Source organism: Pipistrellus hanaki (genome assembly GCF_964339955.1).
Source record: "Pipistrellus hanaki genome assembly, chromosome: 9".
Classification (NCBI taxonomy): Eukaryota; Metazoa; Chordata; class Mammalia; order Chiroptera; family Vespertilionidae; genus Pipistrellus; species Pipistrellus hanaki.
Window position 1 is genome coordinate 6930674 of NC_140511.1, and position 21088 is coordinate 6951761.

Consider the following 21088-nt stretch of genomic DNA (forward strand, 5'->3'; position numbering starts at 1 on the left):
GGCAACCTATATAGTATTTAAAAGGCTAATATGCTAAGTGTCTGACTGGTCGCTATGATGCAAACTGACCACCAGGGGGGAGACGCTGAACACAGGAGCTGCCAGGCTGCAGTGACTTGGCAGCAGCGGTTCTTGGGTGACACACCCCGGAATCAGAGAGGAGGGAGCCCGATTCCTCCCAGGGCCACACGATCCCACCTTCGGCCATGGCTTATGTTGTTGCTGGGGCACTGTCGGCCCTGAATCTGGTTTACTGCTCACTTGTGTTTGTGTTCCACACTCTGTACAATAGCAACTTTGCAGAGTGCCTTCTTGCACTCCAGGACCCCCCTTGGGCAATGTCAGAGAGCCAGGTTCAGCCTAATCCCCAAGGGCCCAGCCTAGGGACCTCACCTGTTCACTTCACAGACACCAGGGAGGGAACGTAGGAAGCTGGCTCCAGGGCCTGTTCAGCCCATCTCACCCAGTCCCGCCCTGTGTGCCACCTTCTAATTAATTTCCTTTAAATGTGCACAAATCCGTACACTGGGTCATTATTAAAAGGCTTACAGACTGAAAAGAAAAAGATACTTGTCTTTAACCATAGAGAACGTGATTATCAATGTAAAAAATCCACCCGAATCTATAAATAAAAACTTGTGGATTAACAAGGTAATCTACACTAATAAAAAGGTAGTATGCTAATTAGACCAGACGTCCTGCTGGGCATCCTTCCAGACTAAGCTGAGGCCGGAGCGAAGCATTCTGGGTCCCAGGTTCCTGCTGGCAGCCAGAGGGAAACAGCCCCGGTCCTGCGTGCTGGAGGGAAGCCGGTGCCGGCAGCTGGGGGAAGGAAGGCCTACTCATGCATTGAACCTCTAGTAGTACATAAGATCAATATTCAAAAAGCAACTATTTCTATACACTAGCAACAAATTAAAAATTAACTATAAATACCACTTAAGATAACCTCAAAACACATGAAATAATAAAGGTGAAGTTAAACTCTATATTGAAAACTATAAAATCTTTTGAGAGAAATTAGAAACTCAAAGAGCAATGTTTCTAACTGGTTTTCTCTAAAGATGACATGGCAGCCCAGCACCTCCTCTCTGAAGAGTGTAAGGTTCCTACTAATCATGTGGCATCTTATGAGCTGCCCATCAGTGATGCTTCTTTATCTACTAGATGCACAACTTTGTGCATGGGTAGGGTTCCTGGGCCTGGCCAGTGATCAGGGCTGATCAGGGCCATCTCGCCCAGTCCAGATCAGGGCCGATTGGGGCCAGCCAACCAGGGGAAGGGACCACAGGAAGCTGGCTGTAAGAACACACTGACCACCAGGGAGCAGCTCCTGTGTTGAGCATCTGCTCCCTGGTGGTCAGTGCGCACCATAGCAATCGATAGACCAGTCGTTCAGTTGACCAGTCATAATGGTCTCTTAAGCTTTATATATATATATATATATATATATATATATATATATATAGATGACTCACTATTACACTAAAGGCCCAGGAGAACCTTGTTTTGCAGCATTCTTGGAAAACCAAGCTGAGGTGAAGAGGGAACCTGCCTTCCAGTAATTAAGGGGCCTGAGAGAGATAACTGGGGAACCAGCAGACAAGCTTTCTACAGTCTGCTCTAGAGTTGGGAGAAAAAGTTAACCAAGCTCCTGCCAGACCTAAAAGCCATTGCTTCTGCCAACAATGACTCTGATCTCTTATCCTTCACGGGAAAGTACCTGGGTAAGTCTGGGCATGGGACCTCCTGGTTCATAGGTTGAAACTCAACCACTGGGCCAAGCCAACAGGTGGAGTTAGTTCCAACTTTATCTTCCTTTTCCCCACAAAAAGATGCTGCTAAGTAGTAGGTACATAAATAACATTCACTAGATTGTTTTCTTTTTTGATTTATGCTTGCAATATTTCACAATGAAGTAAAATGATGAAAAGGGGGAAATTTAAAAATTAGATGTTGCAGCTAGGTGAGACATATTTAATACCATTAAAAAACACACACATAGATTTCTTTTTTCCTTTTTAAAATTTAGAATTAACTCACTTGAAGAATAAAAAGTTCATATATACCTCCACACAAGACCATGCCTCAAGTGCCATTATAGACTTTCCCAAAAATCTCACAAAGGTCTGCAAACACTAAAAAAGCAGTTACTGGCCTCAGAGCACCTTGTACCTCTTGCTAAGTAGCTTAGCCTCGCTCACATCATGATGCCCCAAAAAAGGGTCCCGAGCTCAGCACATGTGACAGAAGGCCGAGGTTGGCATCACAGCCTCCCCAGGTGCCTCGAAACCCAGCATAAACAGCAACCAACCACAGGTCACTTTGTAGCACACACCAAAAAGCCCCAAGCCCAGCACAAACAGAGGCAGATATTGGCCTACACAGAAACCCCTTCTGAAAGGTTTCAAAAACAGCACTCCTAGTGGAAGGCTTCAAACCACTACCCACCAGCTCCAGAAATGACATTCCCACAGTTTAAGCTTATCTGGTAAGAGCCTGAGAACGCAACTCCCACCATGGGATTGGCAGCCACACAACATCTTGTACTCTGTAGTCACAGGCAACTCTCATAGCCAGTCAGCCTGAGAGTCATCCCAACCACTAGCATGCCAACAGCAATTGAAGCTCAACTACAACATATAACCCACTGGGGAAACCCGGGAAGCACCAGCTTAGATAAGCAGGGAGATAGCACCAATGGGCCCTCAGGACATCTAAGTAAGCCCACAGTGTCAAGCAGCTCTACCTAATACATAAAAACACAGGATAAAATAACAACACAGGACAAAAAATAAGAGTCTGCCAAAGTGAGGAGACAAAGAAACATGTCACAAATGAAAAAACAGGACAAAACTCCACAAAAATAAGTAAACAAAATGGAGATAAGGAATCTACCACACGAAGAGTTCAAAACACTGGTTTTAAGTATGCTAAATGAACTGAAATGAAAAATATGTAAACACAGAACTTCAACAGAGACAGAAAACATGAATAAGGATATAGAAAACATAAAAAAGAACTAGTCAGAAGTGAAGAATAAAATAACTGAAATACACTGGAGGGAATCAAGAGCAGGTTAGATGAAGCAGAGGATCAAAGCAGCGATCTGAAAGACAAGGTAGCAGAAAACACCCAAAGAGAACGTGTGGTGGCTATAAAATCAGGACTATCTTGGCTATAGAGGTTTCCCTGAGGATCCAGAAGTACACAAGACCCACCTCCCTCCCCCCCAGCCCATAGTTCCAGAGCCAGGAAGAGAAATTCCCATAACTTTGGGCTGTTAAAACCGGCGTGGATTGTAGCTGAGTGACACAGAGGATGTTGGAGTCCCAGGTAGTTCCTCTTAAAGGGACAAATTTACCCCTCTAAGCTCCAGATCTGGGGCAGCAGCTGGAAAGGGACCTGGGACATTTGGGAGGACCTAACTTGTTTGGAATCAGAGAGGGAGCTGGAGGGGCAGCTTTCTCCCACACACAATGCCAGCAGAGGCCAGTGTTCCTTTGCTGAACCCTGCCTGCCACAAAACTGACAGGACTCTAAATCCCCATCAACCTGGCTCATACTGTTCGCCCCAATCTGGTGATTCTCTGCCACCTCGTCCCTCCCTACTTGCAGGCTCATCCAAGTCGTTTACAGTGGCTTTTCCACATAACTGGCATCTCTTGACTCATGCTTTGGACTTTACTAAAACCTCTCAAACAAACAGCAGCTGGCTTCCATCTATCTTATACTTCTTGATAAGTGGCTCCAGGCCCAGCACTAGCAGCAGCCACCTTGGTTCAGAGCTTCGTCTCTCCTGAGCAACTATAAGCCCAACACAAGTAGCAGTCATTTGCAGATTGCTTTGTAGCTCAGGCTGGGTGGCCCTGCGCAGGGCAAAGCCAGTGGCTGACTGCACCTCCTGGGAGGCTCCAAAGCCAGTTCACCTGTGGTCAGCTTCAACCACATTGGATTACAACTCTACTACTTCCACAAGTGAGACACTCAACAGGCAGACTCAGTGAGCAGCAAAGCCCCATTGAAGCAAGTCCTGCCCCCGAGGGTCAACTCCTACACAGCAGCTTTTCCACTGTAGTCACAGCCAATTCTGGCAAATGACTGATCTAAGGGTCAGTCCCTTCCAACAACAACAGCACAACCAAGGCTCAACTACAATAGAACAGTGCACACAGCCCACAGAGGGGTGCACCTAGAGTGCTCAGCTCAAGTGACTGGAAAGGCTGAGCCACTGGGCCCTACAGGAGACTTACTATACAAGGCCATTCTACCAAGTCTTGGAGACTACCTAATACAAAGGAACAAACACAGGGAACTAGCCAAAATGTGAAGACAAAGACGTTTGTCACAAATGAAAAAACAGCAGCCAGGCCCGAAGCAGCCAGGCCTGAAGCATCCAGGCCTGAAGCAGCCAGACCCGGAGCAGCAGCAGCCAGGCCCACATCAGCCAGGCCCGGAGCAGCAGTAGCCAGGCCCGGAGCAGCAGCAGTCAGGCCCGGAGCAGCCAGACCCGGAGCAGCATCCAGGCCCAGAGCAGCCAGGCCCGGAGTGTTGTGGGGTCGAACCCTGGATTCAAAATGAAAGGAAAGAAGGAGCAATGCTGCCAATTCGGGTACCAGAGTGTTAGGTCCGTCATCACAATAGACTCAGGGAAACTCCTGTGTCCCTTCACCCAAAAGGACTGAGAGTTGCCCAGATGACAGCAAAGTTGGAGAAGAAAACTGAAGGCTATGCAAGAGAATGAGGTGCCAACATGGAGTCATCTGAAGAAATTAAAGACTGAAGTGGAAGCTACTTCTTTAATCATGTTCCTGCTCATGCTAGCATCTGTTAGCTTCCAGTCTTCTGCAAAGTCTTGTGCAGCAAGTCCAAGGACTCTGAGTAAATTTACACCAGCAACAAAAGAGACTCATTCAGTAGCTAAAAATATTAATATGTCCATAATTCTGATTTCTCATTTTGTTGTTTTGCATTGGCATTGTTGTTAATATATAACAGCCAGAGTTTTGCTCTTGACATTCAAGTTTTGAAAATAACATGTATGTGGTTTAAAAAAATAAATAAATGAAAAAAACAAAGGAAAAAAACTAAATAAAATGGAAGCAAGAAAACTACCAGTTACAGAGTTCAAAACAATGGTTATAAGGGTGCTCAAAAAACTTACTAAGAACTTCAAGGAACTTAGTGAGAACTTCAACAGCATGAAAAGGGACATAGAAACCATAAAAAAGAATCAATCAGAAATGAAGGGTACATTAACTGAAATGAAGAATAATTTACTGGAAATCAACAATAGAGTAGAGGATGTAGAGAATCAAATCAGTGATTTGGAATATGAGGACACAAAAAAAGCACCCAATTAGAACAGCAAAAAGAAAAAGGAATTCAAAAAAAAGTAGTGTTAAGGAACCCATGGGACAACTTCAGGCCTACCAACATTTGCATCACGGGGATTCTAAAAGGCGAAGAGAGGAAGCAAAAAATTGAAAACCTATTAGAGAAAATGACAGAAAACTTCCCTTATCTGGTGAAAGAAATACACACACAAATCCAGGAAGTGCAGAGTACCAAACAGGATGAACTCAAAGAGGCCCGCACCAAGACACATCATAATTAAAATGCTAAAGATTAAAGAAAATGAGAGAATCTTAAAAGCAGCAAGAGGAAAACAAACACCCATACAACTATCAGCTGATTTCTGAACAGGAACTTTTAAGGCCAGAAGAGAGTCGCAAGAAATATTCAAAGTGATGAATAGCAAAGATTTACAACCAAGATTACTCTACCCAGCAGAGCTATCATTTATAATTGAAGGTCAGATAAAGAGCTTCTCAGACAAGAAAAAGCTAAAGGAGTTCACCACCACCAAACCTGTACTGCATGAAATGTTAAAGGATCTTCTTTAAGAAAGAAGAAAAGAGATAAAGAATATAAATGATATAATAGCAATAAATACATAGCTATCAACAATTGAATCTAAAAATCAAAATAAATGAACAAGCAGAACAGAAACATACTCAGATACAGAGATCATATTGATGGTTGCTAGATGGGAGTGGGATTGGAGGGATGAGTAAAAAAGATGAAGGGACTTAAAAATACAAATCATTCATAGCCCACACACTCAGAGAGGTGAAGGCCTGGGATGGGGTAGGATATAAGTGGAGGGGAGGAAGAGAGGGTTGGAAATGGGAGATATCTGTAATACTCTCACCAATAAAATAAATTTTTAAAAAGATAAAGCACCAAACACCTCAAGTTTCTTAAATTTCAACTTATAGCATGTTTTCTTTTTAATTTAGTTAACTCAACAAAATATAATTAAAGAAAATAAACAAATAGATAAATAAACAAATACATAAATAAATAGTATATGTGATAGGAAGCTACATTAATTTTTTTTAATTTGGAAAAGATAAATTCAACTCATTAATTATGATTCACATACCACTTCTTCTGATAAATACACAGGACTTCTCATCTTTATCTTCAACTATCGATATATATATGTGTGTGTGTATACACACACTAATATGCTAAGTGTCCAACCATCCAGGTAATGACATAATTTCCTTCACACTCGGTTTCCTCTCCCTAGCACTAGCCTCCTTGCAGTTTCTCCAGTCCAGGAAAACACCACTTGCTTCATAGCCAGGTGGAAACATTTCACACTGTAACCAAATGTCTGTGAAGCGTTTTCCGGTGCCTCATCTCATCTGATCCTCAAAGAAATCCTGTGTAGGTAGATAGGAGACTCAGTGGAATCCTATTTTCTTTTTATTAGCCGGAAAACAGATTTAGAAAGCTTAGAAAGGTGACCCAACTGAAAAGAAGAAATGGTGAACCTTGAAAATGACCTCAGGTTTTCGCACTGCAGAGAATATAGTCAGACACTGCTGCAGTTAAATATTTTACCCTTTGTTCTCCCTGCGTGATCTAAATAATAATCTGCTTCATGTTGCTATTTACTGCTGTGTTGCTCACAAGCACCTGAAAAAGAGAAGTTGGGGTGCTTCACTGGGCTGGAAAAAGTTTAGCTACATCAGAAAGCAGGTCTAATTAAGCAAGTTTATTCTATATATATAAAAGGCTAAGTTGACTCATGCATGTGTGATACATATAAAGCTCTCACTGGCACCAATCGCACGCATGTGTTTCCATCTGTTGTTGTCGATCATGAATTTGGTTGGCACTTCTATTACAAAGAAAGGGCGAATAGTGATATTAAAATATTTATTCTAATTAATTTCCTTTCACTGTGCACAAATTCATGCACCAGGCCACTAGTCAATTAATATCACTCTTACAGGTAAATTTCTTAATCCTTAAATATAAATCAACAGGTAACAAGCTCAAAATAACTTTACCAAAACAATGACTATACAGAGCAGACATTACCATTTACTGAATAAATAAACTAATGGGTAAAAATAGAACTGGACAAATTTTGAGTTATTGAAAGCAGATTTAAAAGTTGACTCCCAATCCTAAAAATCTAACCAATTCTTTAACTAGAAATGTCATTGCTTCATAGTCTGAATTGAAATAACTGTGTCTCTTAAGTCTCTTCTTCACTTCCAAATGTACCTTAATTTTAAAAACAGCCTATAGCCGAAACCGGTTTGGCTCAATGGATAGAGCGTCGGCTTGGGGACTGAAAGGTCCTGGGTTCGATTCCGGTCAAGGGCATGTACCTTGGTTGCGGGCATATCCCCAGTAGGGGGTGTGCAAGAGGCAGCTGATCGATGACTCTCATCAATGTTTCTAGCTCGCTCTCTCTCTCTCTCTCTCTCTCCCTTCCTCTCTGTACAAAATCAATAAAATATATTTTTTTAAATGTTTCTAACTATCTCTCTCCTTTCCTCTCTGTACAAAATCAATAAAATATATTTTTTAAAAACAGCCTATAATTTGAAATATAAAGGATAAGGGATATTTTCACAAGGCACAGTCATAACGGCAGCAAGTTCATATGAATTCAAAGTCTTTTTACAAGCATAGATCACAGTTTTAGAAAAACATAATTTCTGAAATTTAAACAGTAACAGCTACTATAATTTATTGGTGCTAGACATTTAAATACATTCTCATTTAATCTTCATGACAACTCTGCAAATCAAGTATTATTATTCCCATTTTAAGTGATGTGGAAACTAAACTGCTTGCTCAGAGGTGCCTCTGCCTAATGACTCTCAGCTGATAAGTAAGTAGCAGGACAAGTCTCACACACAACACCAAGGCCCCGTTCTCTACACCCCTCATTCAGGTCCCTTCCACTGCTCCTCTCCTACAAAGGCTAAAAAAGGAAAATATGTAAAATTAAGAGCTGAAATAGTTTTTCCTTTCAAAGCGTTTTATCTGTGACAAACAGGATAGTCTCAAAAATAATTTTGCCAGGGAATAAAGACTAACATAATCACTACTATCATATTTATCCACTTAATATTTTAGTTGGTTCCTATTTTTTGAAACAATTGTACCTAGCATCCTAATCCTATTAAGCGATGATTGCTTAGTGGTAAGATTCTTTTTTTACTATTCACAGGCAACATACTCAAAGTCTCGAGAACTCTGATCACGGAGAACTTCTGAATAAATTCAGTAGCTGAAGCCACGAAACTTTCCCCAAACTGTGCAGCTTGCCCATGAAACTAAATCACAACCAAAGCACAAGTACGTTACTCTAAGGCCGTGGTCGGCAAACTGCAGCTCTCGAGCCACATGCGGCTCTTTGGCCCCTTGAGTGTGGCTCTTCCACAAAATACCACGGCCTGGGCGAGTCTATTTTGAAGAAGTGGCTTTAGAAGAAGTTTAAAAAATTTGGCTCTCAAAAGAAATTTCAATCGTTGTACTGCTGATATTTGGCTCTGTGGACTAATGAGTTTGCCGATCACTGCTCGAAGGGATGACAAACTACCTTTGAAAATAAATTTTTTAATTATGATACAACAGAAAAATAACACGAACAATGGCAAGTCAAAGAGTTATACTCCATGAAAAAAAAATCATATACACTGAAAACAAACTATATTATCCCAAGCAACAAAAGCCAAAATCAATTCAATGACAATAAAAACCCAAATTAAATTTGTAAGTTAACTAGAGGCCGTTGCATGAATTCGTGCAGGTTAGGCCTTCCTTCCCCCAGCTGCGGCACCAGCTTCCCTCCAGCACCCAAGACCCGGGCTTCCCTCGCAGCCTGGACTTCCTCTGGAAGGTCGTCCGACGGACGTCCAGAAGGTCGTTCAGCTGTCCAGTCTAATTAGCATATTACACTCATTATTATAGATGATAGTCATTTTTCTACTGCAGTTACATGGATTCTGAAATGAGGTAAACAATAGAACTTAACTAAAGTAAACCAAAACTTTTAAATATTTAGAAAGACTACTTTAAATGTCTCTATACACAGTGAAAGAACTTTAAAAATTAGATAGTAGTACTATATTAAAATTAACTATTGTCATGTTAATTACAACTATTTATTTATTCACTAGCCTGTATAAATCCCTCTGATCACCTCACTGCCACCTGCGAATCTACAAACTAAAGGGTAAGATTAGTCAGTTTCCCTCCTCCTCTTCTTCCTCCTCTCTCTCTCTCTCTTTTTTTTTCTCTCTCTCTCTCTCTCTCAGAATAAAGATGATGCTGGAAACACAAGTGACATTCTGCTGTAAGCCTCCTCCAGAAATACCCAAAATGACATATTATAGAATAAGTTTCTGGCTGTCACTCAATAAACATCCCTCCCTACTTAACACCTATCAACCCACAGAGCCATTACCTCAACCTACTAGAGTCTAGTAGGTAAGTCTAGACAGTAAGAATCTACTAAAAGACGTGATACTATCAGACCTTATCTTTCAGAAATCGTACCATATTTACGGTAAAATGATGATATCCAGAAACTGCCTCAAAATCATCCAGTGGAGAAACAGAACCAGGAGACAGACGAGCCAGCACTGTCCCAGCACTGATGTGAATGATGTGAAAATGGGGTTCGCCGTGCCAGTCTCTATGTTTTCGTACATGTTTGATGTATTCCATTAAAAACTTCCCGATTCCAAACAATGCCTTTACCATGCAGTTACTGAGCACTCCTCCAGCTGAATGACCCTCTCTGCTTGGCTTCCTGAGAGGACTGGGCAGACTGCCATCAGGATGTGATCTGCAGTGCTACCTGCGGAGGTCCACATCGCTGGCCCTTGACAAGGAGCCTGACCACACAGTTTACTGTGGCCAATGACATGTGTAAGCGACGTGACTGATGGACACCAGGACTGAGCAGAAACTTGAAGAGCCATCATATGTTTGCACCAGTTTTCCTGTTCTTCCCTCAGCCAGGGCTCCACAAATGCTGCAGCCAGTCCACAGCGGACATGATACAATGTAAGCAAGAAATAAACCACTGTTGTAAACTACTGAAATGTGAATGGGTTGCTATGGTAGCATAACCTAGCAAAAGCTGATGGATACGCTAGGGGCTAGGTACAAAGCATGTTAAAATGAAAGGCTAGTATATTTATAAGAATGTTTTAGAAAACAGACAAAAAAATTTAACTACCGGTAGGTTAACACTGGGCAGACAGTCTGGGAACTGAGGGGTGTACAGGGATAGGGAGAAGACAAGAGACTGTATTTATACAATCACATGTCACTGAATTTTCATGTGTATGTTTTTTAATCCTGAACATCATCATCTAGGGCACATGTGTCAAACACAAGGCCCGCGGGCCAAATCCAGCCCGCCAGGCCTTGCAATGTGGCCCGCACCGCGCTGTCATCACTGCACTCCGCTGTCAGTTTATGACATTGTCAGTTTATGACTGTTCAGTAAACCATTCGGCCCGCGATTTAGGCTGGATTTTAGATTTTGGCCCCTTCTCTGATTGAGTTCGACACCCCTAATCTAGGGACTTGGATAATTTGAACTATTTTTTATTTCCTACGTATTTTAGAACAGTTACTTTAAAATGACTAAGAGCTATCTCTCTACCCTTGAGAAACTAAAAAATAGTTGACAATTTAGCTTTTTAAAAAGTGTCTTTCCTCTTCTCCCCCCGAAAAAAAAAAAAAAAACTGTTAATTTTTTTAAGTGGTAAAGGCTAAATGCAAAAATAAATAAACAACAGGAGCATGACGTAGGTTTCAGCAAAGCGAACACAGGGCTGTGGGTTACATGGTACTGATCTCCAAGGAAATTCTCTCAGTTACATCTTTTGGTACACCAGTAAACTGTGAGAAAGCTTGCTCTAGGCTTTAAGTTTTGTGAACAAGATTCAAATAGGACTACTACAGACAAGGGATTTTATCCTACTAAGTTAGCCCATGTAGGTTTAAATTATTAAAAAGAGAAGAAAATAAAAAAGGGAAAAAAATTCTTACCACGACTCTTGCCTTGATTAAACACTTGAATGGTTACAGAAGTCAAGTTCCATAGAGTAAGACTTAACTACGTGAACATATTTTTACTTAATTTGAGCAATATTTGAGCAGAGCAGTATCTTGCAAATACGATTAGGAAGTGTCTGTTCGCTCAGACTTGCATCTCAAAGCACTTCACAAACATTAACCCTCATTTCCCCTGAGAGGGAGATGTTACACATTATAATAATCCATCCTTTTCACTACAAAAAAGTTAAGTACCCCTCAGCAGTACTTTCCCTGAGAAGGTCTTGCCCCAAACAGCCAATAAAACAGGAAATAAGCTGACAGTGCATGTGCCACCAACAATCTCTGACAAGATCAGACCTTCACCCACAAGAACCACTTCCTCTGATAAACCACAAAGACAAACAGGGCAAACCACAGCATATCAGCTTGTGTCTAGAAGACAGACAGACAGCCATCTAACATCTATGGAAGACTGCCTACACACCCTCACAGATTTCCTATACGTTCTAAGTGTACCTGAGGACTTACTAGTCTTCTGGATAAGTTACAGCCACCTTCTGCATTACACATACAATTTCTTCACATGTCAATGACGTCTTCAGCCTTCAACAATAGAATAACCTACATTTTCTCAATTCATAGAAGACCTACAAACTCCTATTTAATGTGAGTCTAAAATGAAGTGAATCTAAAATCAGCATTTAAAAATATTTGACCAAAACTGTAGTCTCAAAGCAATTTCTTTAAATGACAATCAGTTTTATATTAAAAGGAAAAGCAGTGTGACAAGTAAGCACCAACTAAACCAGAGTTTTAAAACATATTTCCTATTTCTTCCTGAATTGTTACTCACAGACAGAAAATCCACTTTTTCAGTGGCCATTACATTTGCATGTTTCTCAACACTAGGAAGCCAGTAAGAACCTAATCTGTCAGCTACATTAACTAATTCACTAAATTAAACTTAGAGTGTCTCCCCTTGTATTAAGTGTCAGTCTTGTGCCCGAACTGGTTTGGCTCAGTGGATAGAGCATCAGCCTGTGAACTGAAAGATCCCAGTTCGATTCTGGTCAAGGGCACATGCCTGGGTTGTGTGCTCGACCCCTAGTGGGATATTTGTAAGAGACAGCCAATCCATGATTCTAATCATGTATGTTTCTATCTCTTCCTCCCTTTTCCTTCCTCTCTGAAATCAATAAAAATATATTTTTTAAAAAATCAGTCTTATACACTTATGCAATTTAGGCAAAGCCTCTGACCTTGCCGAAACCAGTTTGGCTCAGTGGATAGAGTGTCGGCCTGTGGACTGAAAGGTCCTGGGTTCGATTCAGGTCAAGGGCATGTATCTTGGTTGTGGGCACATCCCCAGTGAGGGGTGTGCAAACATCTCATCGATGTTTCTAACTCTCTATCCCTCTCTCTTCCTCTCTGTAAAAAATCAATAAAATATATATTAAAAAAAAAAAAAAAAAAAAGCCTCTGACCTTCAGCATCATCATGTATTACTTCCGCAGAAGCAAAAAGCTGACAATTATTGATATTAGCTGCCTGGGCTTTTCTTAGAAGCTATATTAGAAACTAACATAAGTTAGAAGCTGTTTTACAAACTTCTTTCATATATGGCTATCTTGGTACTCTAGATATCCTAAGTTGAAAAAAGTAATATGCTCTAAATTTGGCATGTTTCCAAAATTCTAAACTAAAAATGTGTCCTGATTATGAGATTAGAGGGCTGTGTAGTCTCCTGAGAAAGTGATGGGTAACTACTCTAGAATCACTTAAAATTAAAATAGATAAGGTACTAAAAAGAAGTGAAAGTAGAAGACTTGAGAGCCAAAAAAAATCTAGTAGATTAAAAAATCTAGGTTTTAGATGAGAAACCAAGATGGCGGCATAGGTAAACACCTATATTGGTGCCTCACCCAACGATTTTAAAACTACAACTATAAGGCAAAACATCTATCACTCAGAACCACGGGAAAGCTGGCTGAGTGGAAGTTCGTCAACTAGAAGGAAAGAGGAAAGAGCACTGAGGCGTGCACAAGCACTGAAAAGCTGAGGTACGGAGGGAACCAAGCTGCTTCTGTCAACCCAAAGGGAGACAAGCTCCAATTACTCTGAACTCCAGTGTCTGGGGAGACGCTGGGGACCCAAACTCCTAGGGGAGAAGCTGGACTGCCGGCCATTGGGTCGGAAAGTGAGGGTGGCTTTCTTGCAGAGGTGCACGTAGCAATCACTGTTCACTGCGGTGCGGGACGCGGGGATTTGGAAACTCAGAAACGCAGAGAAGGCTTACTGGCAGCCATCGCTGTTTGCCGTGCCCTAGCCTAGTGACACCCTGAGACTCGCCCTGCACAATCTACATACTCACCCAAGCTCCAGGCAGCAGCTTTTGCTTATAAATGGCCTGCCCTATCACAGCTTAACCTAACAAACTGCAGCTCTGGTAAGACAGCTCCAAACCTCCAAATCCCAAGCAAAGAGGATAAAACTGTAGTTCCCGCTGTAGCTCCTGCTGGGTGGCCTCAGACAGTAGCTGATCTGCACCCATTGGAGATCCAGAAGGCAGAATATCTAGTGGTCTGTGTAAGACAACAGCAGATTTCAACTCCTCACATCCCATTAGTGACACATTCAAGAGGCAGACTCAGCACCAAAGCCCCACTGAAGCAAGTCCTGCCCATAAGTGTGTCTCCAGCACAGCAGTTCTTCCATTATAGACACAGCAGGTCCTCACAGCAATTGGCCTAAAGGTCAATTCCTCTCAGTGACACCAACAATCAAGACTTAACTACAACAAGGCTGTACACACAGCCCACAAAGGGGTGCACCAAGAGTGTCCATCTCAGGTAACTGGGAGGCCGACACATTGGGCCATATAGGACACCTAGCACACAAAGTTACCCTGCCAACTCAGGGAAGCAGTGAAAACAAGGAGACAAGGAAACAAATCACAAACAAAAGAAATGGAGGAAAGCAAACTACTGGGTATAGAGTTCAAAACCACAGTTATAAGGTTTTTCAAGAATTTTCTAGAAAAGGCTGATAAATTTAGTGAGACCCTCGAGGATATGAAAAAGGACCACCAAGAAATTAAACATACACTGACTGAAATAAAAAATAATATACCGAGATCCAACAACAGACTAGAGAATCACAAGAATCAAGTCAAAGATTTGAAATACAAAGCAGCAAAAAATACTCAACCAGAAAAGCAAAGAGAAAAAAGTTGAAGATAGCATAAGAAGCCTCTGGGACAACTTCAAGTGTACCAATATCCAAATTATGGGGGTTTCAGAAGAAGAGAGAGAGCAAGATACTGAAAACCTATTTGAAGAAATAATGACAGAAAACTTCCCCCAACTGGTGAAAGAAATAGACTTACAAGTCCAGGAAGCACAGAGAACCCCAAACAAAAGGAATTAAAAGGGGACCACACCAAGACACGGAGGGAACATCATAATTAAAATGCCAAGAGCAAAGACAAAGAGAGAATATTAAAAGCAGCAAAAGAAAAACAGTTACTTACAACAAGGGAGTACCCATACGATTGTCAGCTGACTTGTCAACAGAAACTATGCAGGCCAGATGGGAGTGGCAAGAAATATTCAAAGTGATGAATAGCAAGAACCTACAACCAAGATTACTCTACCCAGCAAAGCTATCATTTAGAACTGAGGGTCAGATAAGGAGCTTCACAGATTAAGAAAGAGCTAGAGAAGTTCATCACCACCATACCAATATTGTATGAAATGCTGAAAGGTATTCTTTAAGAAGAGGAAGGAGAAAAAGGTAAAGATAAAAATTATGAACAATACACATCAAAAAGTGAATCTAAAAATCAAATGAATTAAAAATCTGAGGAACAGAACTGGTGAATATAATAAAATGAGGGGCATAGAATGGGAGGGGATTGATAATTCTCAGGGGGAAAGGGGTGTGGGGGGTACGGGAAGAGACTGGAGAAAAATCGTACACCTATGGATGAGGACAATGGGAGGGAGGGTAAGGGAAGTGGGTGTAGTGGGAACTGGGTAAAGGGGAGCTATGGGGAGAAAAAAAGGAGAAACAATTGTAATAATCTGAACAATAAAGATTTATTAAATTTTAAAAAAATCAAAAAAATCTAGATTATAAAACTGTCCTTTCTAGTTTTATAACTTGACTTAAACTTTATGAGCTGTCTAAAGTGGTGATTGGCTCTACACTGAGTTGAAAACATTGTAAATGCCAAAGAATGACAGGATATCAGTACATACATGAGGGTATTTTACTCAAAAGAAGATAAAATACTTATGATTTTGCTGATTTTATAATTTCAGTGTAAATGCTACCATTTTGAACACGCTTAATTATTAAACGGGAAAGGAGCATGTCTTCACATGAAACCTTAAGACAGCATCAAAGCCAAGTTTTCATGGAGGAGACAGAATGAAGGCAAACTCCCTACTCCTGAGAATATGGCATGGTCACTTTCTAGGAGGTAAGAGATTATATGATAAACATTTTTAGTAACTTTGTCAGACAACTATGATGTAAAAGAGTTCCTCCAATTATCTCTGAATAAAAAAACATTAAAACATCCTGTTGGCTTTGTGACCCATGTCAGTTTGGCAGGCAACTCATACTCATTTCTAGATGGCGTTTAGAAGAGGCAACCGTGTGTTTATGCAAAGACTAGAGGCCGGATGCACGAAATTCATGCAAGAGGAGAAGGCTTCCTTCCCCCGCTGCCAGCACCGGCTTCCCTCTGAACCCGGGGCCGGGCTTCCCTCTGAACCCGGGGCCGGGCTTCCCTCCGAACCCGGGGCCGGGCTTCCCTCCAAGCCTGGCTTTATCCAGAAGGTCGTCCGGAAAGACATCTAAAAGCACCTAGGTCTAATTAGCATATTATGCTTTTATTATTATAGATTTTTCCCAGGAATCACAATGCTCCACATAAAAATTTGTAAAACACACTATTTATGGATTCTGTCAATGTTTGCCTCAAATTTAATTTTTAAATTGAAAATTCAAACTTAATTTTTAAAAAATCCTACTGGTTAACTCAACATTATTGTATAAAACTGGAAACCAAGACTGTGTTATACAGTATTTCCAGGTTAACATATTTGTGTATTGATTCAAATAAAGCTTCTCTTGTCATTTCATTGAATAAATGTGAACATCTAATAAATGTGCCATTTATCAGGAAGACTACAACTCTGTATTTTTTTAATTTAATTTGGATGATACATGTTTCTCATGTAGAACTGAACAAGTTAATGAACTATTGCATATCTATATGAATTATGGTTTTATATTAGAAAAGACAACATAACTGGGATTGATTCCCAATTTCAATTTTGTATTTATAAATGACTGACTTTATATTACAAATAATTTCATCTTGCAGATGGCTCAGGCAACCTTTAAAATGGCACACCTACAGTATTTTTTGCATTGTTTTCTAATCAAAAGCATTTTATAGCAATGTTGGCAAAAAAATATCATGAATGAAAATGCTAACTACTGGATATATGCATATAAAGTCACAGGTTTTCACATTCACTTTTAAAGTTTACTCAAGTTAAATAAGCATACAGCTGAACTCACTAAAAAAAAAAAAATGCCAATACCTCAAAAAACTTTATCTCTAAATCAAAACAACAACAAAATCCATAAGTCCAAGACAAGACAAACTCCATTTATTTCAAGGAAGACCCTTAAAACAAAATCCCACCTGTATTGTCCCCTAAAAATTCATTGTTCCAGAACCTAGCCTGAAATCATTTACTGAGTCCATGGAAAATCATTCTCTTCTATTTCTCAGAAGAAATTCCAATTGCCATAGAAGCCCTGAATTCTCAGCGACAGAAGCTCGGTACGTAAGAGGACTGGAAACAAGGTAAGTTTTAGGACTTGAATGTGGTAATCAATGCAAACTGAAAAGCAGCAATTGGGTATTTTCGCCACTTTTTAAGTGCTGATTCCAAAAGATGAAAACAGAATATTAGTTCTGGGAATCCAAAGGGAGCAATCCCAGCCTAAACACAGTTGAATTCCATCCCAGCCCAGCACTTATTTCCCTAACACAGAAGAATAAAGCTTTCTCATCTTGGTCAGCCAAGTGTCCTCTGCCACCACTAACTGCAAAACAGAGTCACGTCCAAAACCAGCCTGTCAGAATTCAACTGAGGACAGACAGACTCCAATCCGGAGCGAAAGAGCTCCAGTCCCACCTGGCCTGCGGGGCTGCGCACCCTCCCGAGCAAAGCCGGACCTTGTGGCAATACCTCCAACTTGAAAGGATCTTTAAAAGCTGCACTGGCACTGCTAACTGTGCCAACAGCTCTAGAGCCGGCAGGCATGCCTCCGGTACACTGAGGGAGGACGAACGAGGGTGAGGCAGCAGGCTGAGAAGGTAGGAACGCTGGCAGAAGTTTGTTAAGGCATCCTGGCACAAAGTATCAGAGCTGTGTTTCAAACATGTATTCAGGTCGGGGCAACTCCTCTCCCAAACAGCCAGTGGATGCTAGCTGTTCATAGAATATGCTTAAAGAAAAAGTAATGGTCACATAAGAATAATTAGTACTTTAAAAAGCTGTTAGCCCAAATGACGGAACATCTGGAGTCATAAATTAAGTAGATTTCAGTAATCACCTGCAGAACTCAAGGCATCCAAGTCTATCTTCTCTGTGAATATCTTTGTGTAAGCTGTCATTCAAAATCAATGTGAGAAGATGACAGAAACCCTGCTAACATATTGAGGGCAAGAAGTTGTAAAGGAAAAATTCCATGTCTCAATTAAAAGATTGGATTGCAAAAAATAAAATAAAAATAAAAAGCTATTAGTAAATTTCTAAGAAACACGTTTCCATACTGTCTCAGTAGTGCTTATTAAAATAAATGACTTTTAAAGGTGTTATTTTTCTTTTAAAAAAATAGATAAAAATCAAGCAGCACTTGAAGCAATTCAAAGATATTACTATCCAAACCAATTTGCAGATTCATCTTAGACTTAGAATCCTCATCTTTTAACCCTGTGGGCCTACCACAGTGCCTGGCACAGAACAGGCACCTTTTCACTGCATGATTATTTATATTTATAGTTCATCTACGTCATAGGAAGTGCACAAGTCCCAAGATTCTACTTCCAAGGTAATGGAAATAGTAAGAAAATCTCTGAGAAGCAAAGAGGAAGAAAGGTCATTAAGTGGGGGCTTGTGGGTGATTTTTGTGTGGAATGAATTGATGACTTTGTATCTGTCTCTACAAATTTTAACACCCCTATCATCACAAAGAAAACCACCACTACCTTAGTTCCTGTAAGACTTCTAGTTTACAGGTTCACAGAGGGGGAGGGAACTGAACAAACCAGGAGAACAATTACCCACACGCCCGTGAAACTTATTTCTCAGAAGCAAAACACCCTGAAAGGAACGAGGATAACTAGAGAAATCAAGATAAGTGTTGCTACTCCTGTTAAGTGCGCTCTCTCTCAAAAGTTGAAAATTACTTCATTTCCTTAAAAACTAAAACATATTTTTAAGACAACCAATCTAAAAATAAATATAGTTTAAATGTTTAATGGTATCTTTTTAGGTAAACATTCACTTGACACTGGAAAGCATCAACAGGAACAGGAAGTTCTGCTTTTGGAGTAGCTGTTATGGTATGATAATGGAATTTACCCTTTTAAAATCAACAACTAAGTCTTACTATTAGGTCAAACTCCTTTAAGAAATTCAACTATTTTCTGCAGAAACACTATTGCACCCTTCATCAAAGAGCTTTCATTTGCCCCCTAATTCAGTTATTTTATCTTTTTTCAATGATATAATAGTCAGAAGGTTGCTTGGGAGAAAAAACAAGCTGAAGTCTCAGACAAGGATACAAAGTCATAATTAAAGTGAGAAATAAAATGGAGTGAAAGAAGATGCTTTTATCCCATAGCCTGATATTCAAAAGGAAACTATAAAGAGTGCTCCACGGATATCCCAAATGGCCTACCCAACTCACCAACCAGCAGCAGCCCCGGCACGTCCACCTGCCTGCCTGCCTGCCTACTGATTCGCTTGGGGCTCGTATCGCTTTAAATACAAATGTTTCTGGAAGTTGAAATACTGAAAATGCAATTATTCAAATAAAGCCCCAGGATTCCCCCTCACTTTTTTTATTTTTTTTTTTTTTAGCTCCTTGATACTGTCCCTTGCAAGAACCTGTGATGGGCGGGTGACGTCAATAGCCTGGACAATTACTTGGTCAGCACCGCGCGGGGCAGGACTTAAGAGACCAGGTTCCCAGCACCGTGGGCGGCGGGGACGGAGCCCCGGAGGGCGACCCCGCGTGCGAGAGGCCGGCTGGGCAGCAGCGAGGCTGCCCGGACCCCGGCGCAGGGCCGCACCGCCCTCCGGCCGCGGCAAGGACAGCACCGCCGGAGCCGCGCGGCGCTCCGCCAGGCCGCTCCAGACAAGTCCCCAGGAACCCCAGAGAACCCCCAGGAACCCCACAGAACCCCCCAGGAACCCCAGGAACCCCACAGAAACCCCAGGAACCCCCCAGGAACCCCAGAGAACCCCCAGGAACACCACAGAACCCCCAGGAACCCCAGAGAACCCTCAGGAACCCCCCAGAACCCCCCAGGAACCCCACAGAAACCCCAGGAATCCCAAAGGAACCCCCCAGCGCCCGGTGCACCGCCCAGGACCTGTCAGGCCAGGCCCGGCCCGACCCGGCGCCCTTCACCCCCGCGGCCCGGCTGCGCGGCTGGGCCGGGCGGAGCGGCTACCAACCTGTCGGTGGTCGTGGGCTGTGTGCCGCTCATTGGGGCCCGTGGCGAGGTCCTCCCTTATCCAACGGGCATTTTACGGGGGCGCCGCCGCCTCGCCGCCGCTCGGGGCCCAGGCCCGACTCCGAGAGGGACACGGTCCGCTCCGCGCGGCCTGCCGGCATCGAGGGCGGCGGCAGGGTCGGGGGCGCGGCGGGAGCCCGAGAGATGGCCCGAACCAGGCCGCCCCACAAGCCGAGGCGGAGGCGGAGGCAGAGGCGGAGGCCGCCGGGAGAGGAGCAAGTTCTAGGGCCGCGCGGGGGGAAGACCGCCGGGCGCCGTCGGGAGCCGCCGGGAGCCGCCGGGCGCCGTGTCTATCGGGGGCCGCCGGGCGCTCGGGGCCGCAGCCTCCGCCGCCTCTCGGGCCGCCGGGCGCCGGGCTGGCGCGGCCCCATGTCCCGGCCGGGTCGCTGTGCTTCCTCGCCGCCCCCACAGCCTCGGGCGCGGACGCGGTCCCGGCGCCGGTGACAGCAGCCCGGCCTCAGCGCCGCGGCCCGCCGCCCATCGCCCCGCGGCCGGCTCTTCCGCGGGTGCGGCCCCGCCCCGTCGGCTGGGCGGCGGCCCGAGGCGGCGGAGCGGAGCGTCCGGCCTGCGCGCGGCGGCCCTCGGTCGCGGCCGCCTCCCAAGTCCAGGCCTCGCGGGAGCTCGCGCAGCAGGCGGAGGAGGCCGCGGCGGCGGGGCGGGCGGGCTTCCGGTTCCGGTTCCGGTTCCGTCTCCGCCGCGTCCAGCGCGAGCCGGCCCCGCCCCGCCCCGCTGACCGGAGGCCTCTGCCCAGACTCGGGGCGCCGGCCCGGGCCCGCCGCGCCGAACCGGGGGCGGGCCAGTTCCTGGGCGCTGCCCGGGTTCGGGCGGAGCAGCCCCGGCCCGCAGCCGTGTGCTCCGCGG

General features: G+C 43.2%; 1 protein-coding gene across 5 annotated transcripts in view; it reads right to left on the bottom strand.

The window, feature by feature from the left end:
- ARHGEF12 (Rho guanine nucleotide exchange factor 12) overlaps positions 1-20886 on the bottom strand; it is a 202163-nt gene extending 181277 nt beyond the window's left edge. For all 5 annotated transcript variants that reach the window (XM_084895549.1, XM_084895547.1, XM_084895550.1 and 2 more), the window contains exon 1: positions 20169-20886. In XM_084895549.1, the coding sequence (XP_084751675.1) occupies positions 20169-20200 (32 nt within the window). In that variant the 5' untranslated portion in view covers positions 20201-20886. The remainder of the gene's footprint in view (positions 1-20168) is intronic.
- Between the last annotated feature and the right edge of the window lie 202 nt (positions 20887-21088).